The sequence below is a fragment of the Puma concolor genome, chromosome B1 (assembly GCF_028749965.1).
Source record: "Puma concolor isolate L17-30 chromosome B1, mPumCon1.1.hap2, whole genome shotgun sequence".
Classification (NCBI taxonomy): Eukaryota; Metazoa; Chordata; class Mammalia; order Carnivora; family Felidae; genus Puma; species Puma concolor.
The window spans coordinates 77,936,443-77,951,646 of record NC_141670.1 but is presented as its reverse complement, the minus strand read 5'-3'; the positions used below and the strand labels follow the sequence as shown (position 1 = coordinate 77,951,646).

At 35.6% G+C, this 15,204-nt stretch overlaps 1 protein-coding gene across 5 annotated transcripts in view; it reads left to right on the top strand.

Annotated features, from left to right (window-relative positions):
- The window catches only part of LRBA (LPS responsive beige-like anchor protein), a 577,381-nt gene that overhangs the window by 101,145 nt on the left and 461,032 nt on the right, over window positions 1-15,204 (top strand). For all 5 annotated transcript variants that reach the window (XM_086704123.1, XM_086704122.1, XM_086704121.1 and 2 more), the window contains exon 10: window positions 13,216-13,324. In XM_086704123.1, coding sequence (XP_086560249.1) covers window positions 13,216-13,324 — 109 coding nt within the window. The remainder of the gene's footprint in view (window positions 1-13,215; window positions 13,325-15,204) is intronic.

Genomic DNA, 15,204 nt, shown 5'->3' with positions numbered 1-15,204 from the left:
CTTTAGTCCATTTACAAATTTGAGTGACTACTGAAAGATACAAATTTAGTGTCATTGTGTTGCCTGCAGATTTGGTGTTTCTGGTGATGTTCTCTGGTCCTCTCTAGTGTTTGTCGCTTTTGGTCTGTTTTGTTTTATTTATGTTTTCTCCATTCAAAGAGTCCCCCTTAAAGTTTCTCGTAAAGCTAGGTTAGTGGTCACAAACTCCTTTGGTTTTTGCTAGTCTGGGACACTCTTTATCTCTCCTTCTATTTTGAATGACAGCCTTGCTGGATAAAGAATTTTTGGCTGTGCATGGTTTTGCAATTCAGCATGTTGAATATATCCTACCACTCCTTTCTGGCCTGCCAAGTTTCTGTGGAAAGATCTGCTGCATACCTAATCTGTCTTTCCTTGTATGCTAAAGGAAAGGAAAGGAAATCTGTCTTTCCTTGTATGCTTGGTGCTTTCACAATTTTTTCCTTGTCTGTGTATTGTGTGATTAGACTATGGTATGTCTTGGTGATGGTTGGTTTTTGTTGAATCTAATGGGAATTCTGTGTTCTTCTTGGAATTTGATGTCTGTGTCCTTCCCCAGATTAGAAAAGTTTTTAGCTATAATTTGCTCACATAAATCTTAAGCCCTTTTTTCTCACTCTTCATCTTCTGGGACTTCTGTGATACAAATGTTATTTCTCTTTAATAAGTCACTGAGTTCTCTAAGTCTTGTATTGTGATCTTTTGCCTTTGTTTTCATCTTTTTTTTTCCTGCTTCATTATTTTCCATAATTTTGTCTTCTACCTCACTGATTCACTGTTCTCCTTTGTCCATCCTTGCTCATGGCATCCATTCAAGATTGCATCTCAGTATAGCATTTTAAATTTTGGCCTGACTAGATTTTATTTCTTTTATCTCTGCAGAAAGGGATCCTCTGCTATCTTCCATGGTTTTTTCAACCCTAGCTAGTATTTTTATAATTGTGGGTTTGAATTTTAATTCAGACATCTTAATTTTATCTGTGTTGATTAAATCCATGCCATTATTTCTTCCTGTTCTTTCTTTTTGGGTGAATTACTCTGTCCTGTCATTTTGGAGGAAGAAAAAAATTAATAAAATAAAAATTTTAAAAATTAAAAACAAAACCAAATCAAATAAAGGAAGCTAGATCCTAGGTGTGTTTCAGGCTGCTTGTTGAGAGAAGCTTCACAGAAAAGAGAAAAAAGAGAAAGGGGAAAAACAAGTTTAAAAATTTTTAATTAAAAAAATTTTTTTAATTTATATTTGAGAAAGAGAGCATGAGCAGGGGAGGGACAGAGAGGGGGACAGAAGATTTGATGTGGGTTCCATGCTGAGAGCAGCATTCTCAATGCGGGGCTCAAACTCATGAACAGCGAGATCATGACCTGAGCTGAAGTTGGACATATAACAAACTCAGCCACCCAGGAGCTCCCCCCAAAATTTTTTAAATAATGAAAAAAAATAAAATAAAATAAAGAAAATAAAATAGTATAAAATAATATAAAAGAAATTAACTCTTTCTGTACCTAAGAAAAGGAAAAGAAAAAGATAATATAAGTAAAAACAGAGACAAAGAAAATGAACAAATGAACAAGCAAACGGAATGAGATCCAAATGAAGTTTCATCCAGTTTACCATAGAGCAAACTTTGTAACACACTGTAGTCTGTACACTAAGCAGGTGGAAAGGATTTGTGCTGGTCTTTGAGGGCTGTGCCTAAACGGTGCAGGTGGGCAGGGTTTGGTTTAACAGCTATATTCTCTGCTTGGTGGCCCTGCTTATTAGCTCACTGGGGTCGATTTCTGTGTGTGCATGTGCGCGTTTGTAAAGGTGAAATGGCTTCAACTAGCTCTCTAGTCTTTGGCACATGAATTTCTTGCCCTCACAGACATGTGATCAAACACCTCTCCTTTGTCTCAGGCTTCTGTCTGCTTCCTGCCTTTACCCTGTCTGTGTCCAAGGTGTCTGCTTGCCAGGTGGCTCCTTCCTCCAGAGTTTTATCTCAGATGGGGCTGTGTTTCAAAACCCCAACCTTCAGAGTTCCTCATATCTTGGACCTGCGCTGATTCTCTGGGAGAGGGTCTTGAGCAATGACTGGGTGCCAGCTTGTCTGTGAAAACATTCACAAGATCACATAGTAGCACAGGGTATTGTCTTTCTCCCCATCTAAAATACAGGGAAAGCTTGTCTCCAGTGTTTAGCCTCGCCTTTATCATACAGTAGATGTTGCGTAGATATTTGACAGTGATTCAAAAGATAGAGGGGGATTATATACAAGTATGTTAAAAGATCAGAGCAAGTACTCCAAATTCATATTCTGTTATAGTCTAGATGTGAAATGATTAAAGCTTGATTTTTAGGACATTGGCTGTGAAATAATTAAACCTGGAAATATTATGTAGTGAAATACATTAATTAAACCTGGAAGTATTACATAGGAAATACATTATTTAAACCTGGAAATATTACATAGGAAATACTGACAGTATTTGCTGATTGATTAGGGGCGAAGGTGATAGGGAAGAAGGAGGAGATGAGAATAACTTTGAGGTTGCTTGGTTGGGGACTAGGAGGTTGATGTACCTTTGACTAATCAATTAGTGTTTGAGTGCTATGAGGCAATATATTGATGTTAATTCACGATGTGGTTTTTGGTCTCTAAAGAGAAACTAAGAAGCACAAACCAGTACTTCACGTTTATACTCGTGAAAGCCCTTGCTTTCTCTATCTGCAGAGTCAAAGCAAGTTATTCATTAGCAGATTTTAAACTTGTACTAGGGATTGTTTTTATCGGTAATGCCTGAATGTGTACTGTTTAATAGTATTTGAAAAATACCCTAATAATCTCACTCAAAAATCATAAGAAATTGCATTAACATCTACAGTTTGGAGGTAATGGAGAGGGTGTGACAGATTTGGAATCAAATTATAAATAGTGTGTATGAACTTAAGAGAGAATGTGCAAAGTGGTAGAAGAGCAGAAAACTTTCTGTTTTCTTTAAAGATCTGTTTTTCTTTCTTTTAATTACTCCTTATTGTAAAACTTCAAAGAACAGAGAAATACAAGGGGGAAAACATACATTCTCCTTTCTAAAGCATGGGGTGGCATACTTTTTTAAAGGGCCATGTAGTAAATATTTTAGGCATTGCAGAGCATATGGTCTGCCACTACTACTCAACTTACTGTAGAGTTATGATGTGAGAACAGCTATAGATAATAAGTGGGCATGGCCTGTTCCAATAAAACTTTATTAACAAAAACTGTTGGCAGGCAGATTTAGTTCGTGGCCCTGTTTTGATGACTTCATTCTAGATAAATGGCAGTTTGGTGTATTTTCCTTCATATTTCCCCCAAACTCACATTGTACATAATATTATTTTAATTTTATTTTCTCACTTAACAATATGTTATGGGAAACATTTTGTTGTCAATTCAGAAGAATCTATTCTTATAGGTTTGCATATTTTGGTTCTTTTAGGTTTTCACTTTTGTAAGCAATTTTTTAGTGAAATTCCTTTTACATACAAGTTTTTCTACACTTGTGGGAAAATGTTGATATGGCAATTTACTAGGAGTGTAATCACTGCTTTGTATCAAAGTCTATGCATATTTTATTGACATTTTGACTAAAATATTGCTATAAAGACATGTACCCTGGTACCTGCTTATAGATATGCCATCATTGATGACTGTTGTTGGGTCTAACTTTTGTAGGCAGGTATTGTCTAGGTGCAGTTTATTCGCTTCTGCTATTATACTGAAAAAGTAATCCTAGCTACCTACCCAACCTTTCTTTCCAGTTCCTTTTTAAAAAAAGTTTATTTAATTTGACAGAGAGAAAGAGAGGGCATGTGTGGGTGAGAGTGGGGGAAGGGCAGAGAGAGAGAGTGGGAGGAGAGAGAGAATCTCAAGTTAGCAGCACAGAGCCTCACGCAGGGCTTGAGACCCTTGAGACCATGACCTGGACTGAAAACAAGAGTTAGATGCTTAACTGAGCCACCCAGGTGCCCCTCCAGTTCCTTTTAAAGAAAGAAGTTTAGAAGACGTATACATAACAAACATGTTCCCAGAAGCATCTCACTTATATGAATCATTCTGTTAGCATTCATGGTAGGTAAAGTGGTGTTGTGGTAGCATTCATCAGAATGGGTCAATTGTTTATATATCCAAAGTATTTTGCTGGGAGGTTTAGAACTGTGTTATCATTACTAAAGTTCCGTATGAGTCATTACATGTAGAGGTCTTAAGTAGCACCGAAGTTAACCATCTCTTAAACTCTTGCTTTCTAATAGCATAGATGAGGTGTTTTTTTTCTTTGTTTGTTTTGTTTTTTTGAGTTTTATTTATTTACTCTGAGAGGGAGAGAGAAAACATGAGCAGGGGAGGGGCAGTGAAAGGAGAGAGGGAGAATCCTAAACAGGCACCCCGGTGTCAGTGTGGAGCCTGACTTGGGCTCAAACTCCTGAACTGTGAGATAATGACCTGAACCTAAATCAAAAGTCAGATGCTTAACCAACTGAGCCACCCAGGTGCCCCTCATAACATAGATGAGTTTTAAAAACTTTTCTTACCCTAGATGATTCATATAGTATACTTGAGTACTTTTTCATATAGTATTCTTTTGTACTTTTGCCCGACATTGTTAGTGAAATTTATTTTGTTATGTATAAAATTAGTTGGTTCTTTTTGATACTGATCTGTATTTTATTATATGAATATTTTATTTAAAAAATTTTTACTCTTACTGGCATTCTCAGTAGTTGCTATTGTTGGCTATTATAAATAAAGTTGCTATAAACGTTTTTTTATATGTTTTATGATGATGAGAATCCCTGTTACTTAATTTCCTTGCCAACATTTGAAAATACCATTTTTTAAAAAATATAGTGATTCTGGTGGGATGTAGTATAGCTTATGGTTTTATTTGTATTTCCCTGATGACTGGTAATCTTGAACACCTTTTCATGAATTTACTTGCCTTTTGGAAATCTTTTGTGAAGAGCTTATTGGTGTACTTTGCTCATTTTTAAGAATTATGATTATTGCCTTTTCCTTATTTGTAAGTATTTTTGTATATTTAAGAATATAAGTTCCTTGTGGACTATAAGTATTACAAATGTATTCTCCTTTTCTAAAGTTTGCCTTTTAATTTTCTTAATAGTGGCCTTCATAAGCACAGATCTTTAATTTTAAAGAAGTCCAGTTTATCAGTATTTTTCTTCATGTTGTATTTTATGGTTTTCCAAGAAATCTTTAAGTAATGAAGATACTATTTTATGTGATCTTATGAAAGTTTCTAGAAGTGTTTAGGATTTGTCTATGACCCTTTTGGAATTCATTTGTTTGTTATGATCTGAGATAGAAGTCATGGTTAGTTTTATGTGATTGATTGATTCAGACCTAATTATTGAAAAATTCCATCTTCTTCCTCCTTATTACAAAAGTAACTCTGTCTTAAATCTGGGTCTGTTTCTGGATATTCTCTTCTGATTCATTGGTCTGTTCGTCTGTGTTTGCCCCACTACTACACTGTCTTAATACATCAATATAATAGGTCCTAATATTTGGTGGTGTTAGTCTTCTATTATGATTATTATTTTCCCTCCTCTTTCCTCCTCCTCTTCAAGAATGTCTCAGCTATTCTTTGTTCTTTACATTTTTGTATAACTGTTAGATGAACTTGTCAGATTCTGCAGAAGACCTGCTAGAATTTTGACTGGGATTTGTATAGCTATACAACTATACAACTATATATGACTTTGTGGAGAATTCATATCTTTACAGTATTGAGACTTTAACTTTCATGAACATTGCATAGTCCTTCTTTAATTTCTTTAAATGTTAACGTCTCTTAGCATTCTTTTTGTTTGTATACACAATTATATCACATTTGGTTAGTTCTTACATCTTTTGATGATTTTTAATGCTTTTCAAAATAGTACTTAAAAATTACTTTGACTTTTGGGTAACTATTAAATAGAGTATAGTTTATTTTTGTATATTTTGTATATCACTTGTAGTGATCTAGATCACTTCAATCGAGTAATCTTTCTGACCTCAGTTATTAATTTTAATTGTTGATATTTTGGAGTTTTTGAAAGAACCAACTTTTTAAGTTTGTTGATTTTCTAAAGTGCATTTTTATTTGATATATTTTTAATTTCTCTTCTTTGTTATTTTATTTTCAATACATTGAATTTTCTGTGATGTGTTTCTCATTTTTTCAGTTTTGTACTTAGATAATTTATTTTCAGAGTTTCTTCCGTGTTTTGAATTTATTTAGTGTATCAATCTAGTGTATAAATTTATTTAGTGTATACATTTCTCTCCAAGCATTGATTTAGCAAAATCCCACATGTTGTTTGTTTGTTTGTTTATTTAAATTTACATTCAAATTAGTTAGCATATAGTGCAATAATGATTTCAGTAGTAGATTCTTAGTGTCCCTTACCCATTTAGACCATCCCCCCTCCCACAACCCCTCCAGTAACCCTCTGTTCTCCATATTTATGAGTCTCTTCTGTTTCGTCCCCCTCCCTGTTTTTATATTGTTTTTGTTTCCCTTCCCTTATGTTCATCTGTTTTGTCTCTTAAAGTCCTCATATGAGTGAAGTCATATGATTTTTGTCTTTCTCTAATACCACTTCGCATGATACCCTCCAGTTCCATCCAAGTAGTTGCAAAGGGCAAGATTTCATTCTTTTTGATTGCCGAGTAATACTCCTTTGTTTATATATACCACATCTTCTTTACCCATTCATCTATCGATGGACATGTGGCTCTTTAATACTTTGGCTATTGTTGATAGTGCTGCTATAAACATGGTGGGTGCATGTGTCCCTTCGAAACAGCACACCTGTATCCTGTGGATAAATGCCTAGTAGTGCAATTGCTGGGTCATAGGGTAGTTCTATTTTTAGTTTTTTGAGGAACCTCCATCCTGTTTTCCAGAGTGGCTGCACCAGCTTGCATTGTCACCAACAATGCAAAAGATCCTATTTCTCCGCATTCTCGCCAACATCTGTTGTTGCCTGAGTTGTTAATGTTAGCCATTCTGACAGGTGTGAGGTGGTATCTCATTGTGGTTTTGATTTGTATTTCCCTGATGATGAGTGATGTTGAGCATGTTTTCATGTGTCAGTTGGCCCTCTGGATGTCTTCTTTGGAGAAGTGTCTACTCATGTCTTTTGCTCTTTTCTTCACTGGATTCTTTGTTTTTTGGGTGTTGAGTTTGATAAGTTCTTTATAGATTTTGGATACTAACCCTTTATCTGATATGTCATTTGCAAATATCTTCTCCCATTCTGTCGGTTGCCTTTTAGTTTTGCTGATTGTTTCCTTTGCTGTGCAGAAACCTTTTATTTTGATGATGTCCCCATAGTTCATTTTTGCTTTTGTTTCCCTTGCCTCTGGAGACATGTTGAGTAAGAAGTTGCTGCGGCCAAGATCAAAGAGGTTTTGCCTGCTTTCCTCTCAAGGATTTTGATGGCTTCCTGTCTTACATTGAGGTCTTTCATCCATTTTGAGTTTATTTTTATGTATGGTGTAAGAAAGTGGTCCTGGTTCAATGTTCTGCATGTCCAATTTTCCCAGCACCACTTGCTGAAGAGACTGTCTTTATTCCATTGGATATTCTTTCCTGCTTTGTCAAAGATTAGTTGGTCATACATTTGTGGGTCCATTTCTGGGTTATCTATTCTGTTCCATTGATCTGAGTGTCTGTTCTTGTGCCAGTACCATACTGTCTTGATGATTACAGCTTTGTAGTATAGCTTGAAGTTTGGGATTGTGATGCCTCCTGCTTTGTTTTGTTTTGTTTTGTTTTTCAAGATTGCTTTGGCTGTTTGGGGTCTTTTCTGGTTCCATATAAGTTTTAGGATTGTTTGTTCTAGATATTTGAAGAATGAATGCTGGTGTTATTTTGATAGGTATTGCATGGAATATGTAGATTCCTTTGGATGGTATCGACATTTTAACAATATTTGTTCTTAATCCCACATGTTTTAATTTGTTGTTTTCATTATCTTTTATTTCAAAGTATTTTCTAATTTCCATTGTCATGTTTTCTTTGGTGCATGGGTTATTTAGCAGTGTATTCCTTTGTTTTTCAAATATTGATGGCAAGAAATGTTAGCATGTATTGCTGGGTCAACAGTATTAGCAGAATTTGGCCTTAAAGCAACAAACATTTATTATCTCATAGTCTGTGTTGGTTAGGACTCTGGGCATGGCTTGTCTGGCCCCTCTGCTTCAGATTCTCTTAAAAGGTTAAGGTATTTTTGGGCTGCAGTCTCATTTGATATTTGCGGAAGTGTTTTCTTCTAAGTTTATCTGGTTGTTGGCAGGATTCAGTTCTTTGTGAGTTGCTGCGACTGATTTCCAGTTCCTTGCTGATGGTTGTCTGAGGGCTGCACTGAGTTTCTTGCTACATGAGCTACTTCATAGAGCAGCTGTAACATGGCAGAATTCATGAGCTATGCCATCAGGATGAGAAGTCAGTAAGAAGAGTCTGCTAGTAAGATGAAAATTTGAATCATACTTAATATAATAATGGAAATGATATGTCTTCAGTGTTTCCATGTTTTACTGCTTTGAGGCATGCCATAGCTCCTATACAAAATCTAATTGAGAGGATTACATAAGGCTGAAGATATCAGAAAGCTGGGAAAGTTGGAGGCCATCCTAGAGTTTTTGCACAGCATGTTCTATTTTATTTTTTCTAGATTGGTTCTATTGTGTCAGAGAATATACTCTGTATGATTTCTTCCTTTGAAATTCATTATAGATTTCTTTGTGACCCCACATTTTTCTGTTTGTGTATATGATCCATATTTAAATGATAAGAATATTCATTCTTCATTTAGTGGATGTATGTGAAAAATCTGTCCGTTTCATCAAGTTTGTAATCACATTGTTAAAATATGGTGTAGCTTTATATCTTTTATAGCTAGTAGTATATCATATTCTTGGGAACATACAAATTTAGAATCTCAAAGTTATGATTTTCTGTCTAGATCATTCATCTTATCATTTGAAGTATCTATTTATCTCTAATAAAATTTCTTAAAGCAATCTTTTTTTTATGCATATTTTTTAAATGTTTATTTTTGAGGGGGGTGGGGAGAGGCTAAGAGAGAGGAGGACATAGGATCTGGAGCTGGCTCTTCATTGACAGCAGAAAGCCCTATGTGTGGCTCATATTCAAGAACCGTAAGGTTGTTAGCTGAGGTCGGACACTCAAGTGATTAACTACCCAGGCGCCCCTATCTTTTTCTTATATTAATAAAGATATATAATCTTCTTTCACACTTTTTTTTATTATTTATCTTTTCTGAAAAAATGACTTTCAACATTTGTGCAACCTTTTAGTGAAATTGTGTTACGGTTTAATGATATGACATACTTAAAATCTACTTGACAGTAATTGTATCATTAAATCTGCTTTCTATATATTCCTATGTATTTAGGTTAAAGCTTATTGTTAAAGCTTATTGTCTGTCCTTTTATTTGTTGTATGTTTTGCATGTTCCTTTTTTCCTTTTTTTCCTTTCTTTTGAGCTAAATTTGTTTTTTCAATTCGGTTTTTTTCCTATTAGCATGTTGGTTGTTAATTATTTTAGATATCTTTAGTGGTTACCTAGATTGAAACATGGGTATTAGAGTTGTTAACATCTTAAATAAATTGGTTCTTTCACCAATTCATGGATAATTAAAGAACATTACAACACTAATTCCTTTTAATTTGTCTTGTTTTGAGTGCTATTAAATTTTTTAACATAATGGTATTTTTGAATTTTAGAAGTTATTCTGATTGGTGTAAACATTCAGTATTCTTTTTAGATTTACCCATGTTGAGTTTTTCTTTTTTCTTTTTTAAAATTTTTTAAAAATGTTTTTATTTATTTTTGAGAGAGAGAGAGAGAGAGAGACAGGGAGCACGCACACGAGAGCATTAGTGGGGAAGGGGCAGAGAGATACAAGGAGACACAGATTCTTTTTTTTTTTTTTAATTTTTTTTTTCAACGTTTATTTATTTTTGGGACAGAGAGAGACAGAGCATGAACGGGGGAGGGGCAGAGAGAGAGAGGGAGACACAGAATCGGAAACAGGCTCCAGGCTCTGAGCCATCAGCCCAGAGCCTGACGCGGGGCTCGAACTCACGGACCGCGAGATCGTGACCTGGCTGAAGTCGGACGCTTAACCGACTGCGCCACCCAGGCGCCCCTAGGAGACACAGATTCTGAAGCATGCTCCAGACTCTAAGGTAACTGTGAGAACATGACCTGAGTGGAAGTTGGACGTTTAACCAACTAAGCCAACCAAGTGCCCCTGTTTTGTTTTTTACTGCCTTGTGTTACATCCATCTGATATTATTTACCTTCTGTCTGAAAAACTCCATTTAATGTGGGAGTGACCCATTTGTCTAGTGACAATTTCTGTCTGTTTTGCCATTAAATATGCTTATTTTGCTTTTGCATGAGAGGAAACATTTTTTCCCCTATCCTCTTAGGTTCTTTCTTTGAGGGCCTGTGAATCAAACTGACAAAAGACAAATTGATAAGAGAAAAGACGAGTTTTTTTAATTCATGTATGTTGGAGAGAATTCATAGAAAAATGTGACTCAAGAAAGAGGTTATATTTTGAGGTTTTAGGAAGAAGGGCACTTAGGGAAAAACAAATAACTTTTAGGAAAGATAAATGGACCCTTAGGAGATAGGATAGATTTGTGACAACGTCCTTTTAGGCAATTTCCTATCCAGGTGCTGACTTTTTAAGTTTCTAGATAATAAGAGTCATTCTTCGCTGGTTGCACAACTTCACAGTCTTCATTGGAAGGATTTGTGACAGTTGAATTCTTTTGGTAGTCTGTGCTTCTAGGCAGATAAGGGGAGTTCAGAAAATAGACTCTTCACATGGTATATTCTGGATACTTTCACTTTTATTATTAAAAGATGGTTTCTGGATATGGAATTCTTAGCTGCCATTTTGATTTGGCATCTAAAAGAGGTCATTGCGTTCTTGTTTGTCTTCCATCAGTCTTCATGCTCTTTTGAAACCAAGTAGGTGTCCTTACCTGTTCTGCTTTTTCTCTCCCTCTGTCTGCTATTAAGATTTTTTTCCTTTGACAATTTTATTATGATATGAATAGATGTAGTACTCTTTGATCCTGTTTGGAGGTTGTAGCACTTCAGTGTATGGCTTAATAGTTTTTTCCCCAGTTTTCTTTTTCTTTCTTTCTTTTTTTTTGTTATTTATTTATTTTGAAAGAGACAGAGACAGCATAAGTGGGGGAGGGGCAGAGAGAGAGGGAGAGAGAGAATCCCAAGCAGGCTCTGTACTCTCAGCACAGAGTCCGATGTGGGGCTCTAACCCACAAAACTGTGAGATCATAACCTGAGATGAAACCAAGAGTCGGATGCCTGACTGACTAAGCCACCCATGTGCCCCTCCCTAGTTTTCAAAAAATGTTGCCTAGTATCTCTTCAAATATTGCTCGTTTTGCACTATTTGACTTCTTTCTTTACTCCAGATACACTTATGTTAGACCTTTTTGCCTTGGTCTGTATGTCTGTTATTTATTTTGTCAAGTTTTCATTATTTTTCTTACCGTGCTTCTGTTTAGTTGTCATTGACCTATTCTTTGGTTAAGTACTTCTTTGAATTTAGTAAATTGGTAAATCTGTTTTTAATTTCATGTTTGTTTTGTTCAGTGGTTTAAGTTTCTAGTCTCTACTGGAGTTCTTTTTCTTAGAATCTGTTGTCCTGAACCATAACTACGTTTATTTTGGTGTTTAATTTTTTTACAGTTTTTTTAAATTTACTTTTTAGAGAGAGAGTGAGCAAGCATGAGCACAGGCCAGGGAGGGGCAGAGAGAGAGAGGGAGACACAGAATCTGTAGCAGGCTCCAGAGTCTGAGCTGACGGCACAGAGCCCAGTGCGGGGCTCGAACCCACAAACTGTGAAATCATTACCTGAGCTGAAGTCGGACGCTTAGCTGACTGAGCCACCCAGGTGCCCCTATTTCAGTATTTAGATATGAAATTTTAGTATCTTGATTTTCTGAGTTGACTTCTATTTGTTTTTCCTTCATTTATTGTTGGTTACTTGGTGATTGTTGGAAATTATATTTAAAATTGCAGGGGTAAATATAAGTCTCTAAGTGATAATATCTTCCTCTAGAGATTTCCTTTTGATTTCTGATTAGCAGTTAAATTAGGTACTGATGATGTTAATTTAAGACTGACCTGATTCAAGATGGAGTTTTTTGGTTTTTTTGTTTGTTTGTTTTTTGGGAGAGCACAACCTGGGGAGGGAGTGGGGGAGGGGGATAGAGGATCTGAAGTGGGCTCTAGGCTGACAGGCTGACAGCAGTGAGCCTGATATGAGGCTTGAATTCACAAACCATGAGATCATGCCCTGGGTCAAGTCAGGCCCTCAACCAGCTGAGCTACACAGGTGCCCCAAGGCTGGAGTTTTTCAATCTTTGTGAGAGTTTGCCCTATTTCCAGTTTGCCTGGAATTTAGTTCTCATGCATTGGTATTTCTATTTCTTTATCTCCTCACCTTATGAGATTCTGAAATTTTTGTTTAGCGTTTTGGCTCCCACTTATGTATAAATCAGTATAGTGTTGTTTGAGAGTCTGTTTTAGTGTTTTTAAAGACTGGTCTATTTTCTGTTTCCTATGGTATACTTATGTTCCTTCTGTAAGCCTGGATAATCTGCTAGGATCCTTCTGCCTTGACAGGTCATAACATTTAATTTTTGTCTCCATAGCTCTGTAAGACTGATAAATCTGTTTAGCTTCTCTAGTTCCACCTGTGGAAAGTAAATGGTTCAGTGAAAAAAATCATGCTGAATGTCTTCTGTGTGCTTTCTTCTCTAGGATCTTGGCTCCTTACTTTGTGGCTGCCTTGTAAATTCTCCAATACCTTTAAAAAGATTAAAACACAAATTTGATACGGTATTTTTAGTTGTTTTTCTTGGATAGCTAGTTGGATAAAAGCTATTCTGCTTTTGCCAGAAGGGTAACTTTTGTTGCTATATCCTTTAATTTTTTTAGTGTGAAGTAATGGTACTTCATTGGGTATGATGACAGAAGAGGAGTATAAACATTCTTCTCCACATAACAAGATACATCAGCTTTGAGCAGTGAACCATCATATGTCTTATGTATGTACACATTTACTTATTTGATAATATTAATCTCTTTATAGGTTGCTTAGTCAAACAATGAAGGATCATCTAGTAAGAGTAGCAAATGAAGCTGAATTTATCCTGAGCAGGCAACGAGCAGAGGATATTCACAGACATGCAGAATTTGAGGTAGGTTAAACATGTGGTTGGTGTGAGCAAATTGCCATTTTTAATGGTAATCATGGGAAACTGCATCGGTAAGATGGTCTAAGCAAACATATATCATCAAAAAATTAAAAATTAATTTTCGAGAGTCTTGGGGGATTCTGGGAAGATACTACAAGTCTCCATAGCCCTCTGGTCTCAACTCCTTTTTTTCCCACAAGTTGCTCACGGCAGCTTCTGTGTTTGGTTGACCTCATCTTAACCATGTGAGCAGGTTTTGGCTCTGGTAGTTTTCCAATAAAGTGAATTAGGGAAGGACTTTTGCCCTCTCTGGGCACGGCAGAGCTAGTTAACCAGAAATGACAACCAAGCAGAAATGAAAACTGCTATGGTGGAGATAAGATCTTCCAGGTTCTAGGGAGAAGCTGAAATTCAGAGGCATGAAGTTTCTTTTACCCTGGAGGTTTGTGACCATGCTGCTCTTTGTAAATGAGGAAATGAACATACAGCTTTCTTTTGAGTCTTCACAGAGGGAACAAGTGACAGACTCATCGTGAGACCGCTGCTTTTCTTGGCAGTTGCTTCAGAACACATGTAACAAATGTGAATTCATAGAGGAAATTAATGGTGTTGTGGTATATAAATTACCAAAATGTACACCTAAGGTGAAGTAGAAGATTTGGCAAGAACATTTGCTAAGAGTTAGAAAAAAGTTTAAAAAGCACTATCTGGGTTTTTTGGAAAGTGTTAAGAGCAGGTAATTCAAATGTTGCTTATATTTTTCTGATGCATTAAAAACAGTGCACTCCCAGGACATGTTACACAACTGTCACAACATGAAGGAGATACTGGAAAAATAAATTCTAGGAGACCAATTTCATTTAAGAATATGGGTACAAAGTTTTAACTAAAACTTGAACCAACAATTTAACAACATAATGAAAAAATCATGTACTGTGACCAGTTAGAATTTACTTGCGCAATCCAAAGAGTGTTTAATATTAAGATACTTACCTATGAAATAAATTATATCAATAAATTAAATATAGAAAAATCATATGAAGGCATCAATAAATGTAGAAATAAGTATATGATAAATTTTAGCAGCCAACCCTAAGAAAACTCTGAGAAAAAAATGTATTTGATAAAAGTCTGAATATGATGAAGACTTTACTGAACATCATTTTAAATGGTGAAATCATTTTTATTAAAATCAGGAAAAAAAGTATGATAACTACTATCATCATTATTTACCATTTTTTGATGTTTTGGTGCTAATGCTATGATCCAGAAAAAACTAAGAGATTCTTGAACACTTTTTTATCAGAATCAACAGGGACTTTGGTAAAATTATTGGATATGATAAATATGTAAAAAAATTAGTATCATTTCTTTGATGACTAGTAAGCAGTAGTCACTAAGAATGTAAATCAGTAGTATGATCTGTTTATAGTTAAGATAAAAATAATGTTGGGGTGCCTGGGTGGCTCAGTTGATTGAGCATCCGACTTTGGCTCAGGTCATGATCTTGAGGTTCATGAGTTTGAGCCCCATGTCATGCTCTGTGCTGACAGCTTGGAGCCTGGAGCCTGCTTTGATTCTGTGTTTCCCTCTTTTTCTGCCCCTCCCCCACTCATGCTCTGTCTCTCTCTCCCTCAAAAATATAAATAAACATAAAAAAATTTTAAGATAATAATGTTTTGGGTCAGTTTCTTTAAGAATGCACATATAACTGTTTGAAACAAATATAAAAGCTTAATAGTAAACAAAATGTCAACTACTGGAAAGTCATTCTATGCTGGGTTGTACATGTTGCTCTGTGTGTGTTTATGTGTGAGAGACAGAGCTAGAGAATCATTCTTTTATTTTGAAATAAATTGATACTAATAGAAAAATTGTAAGAG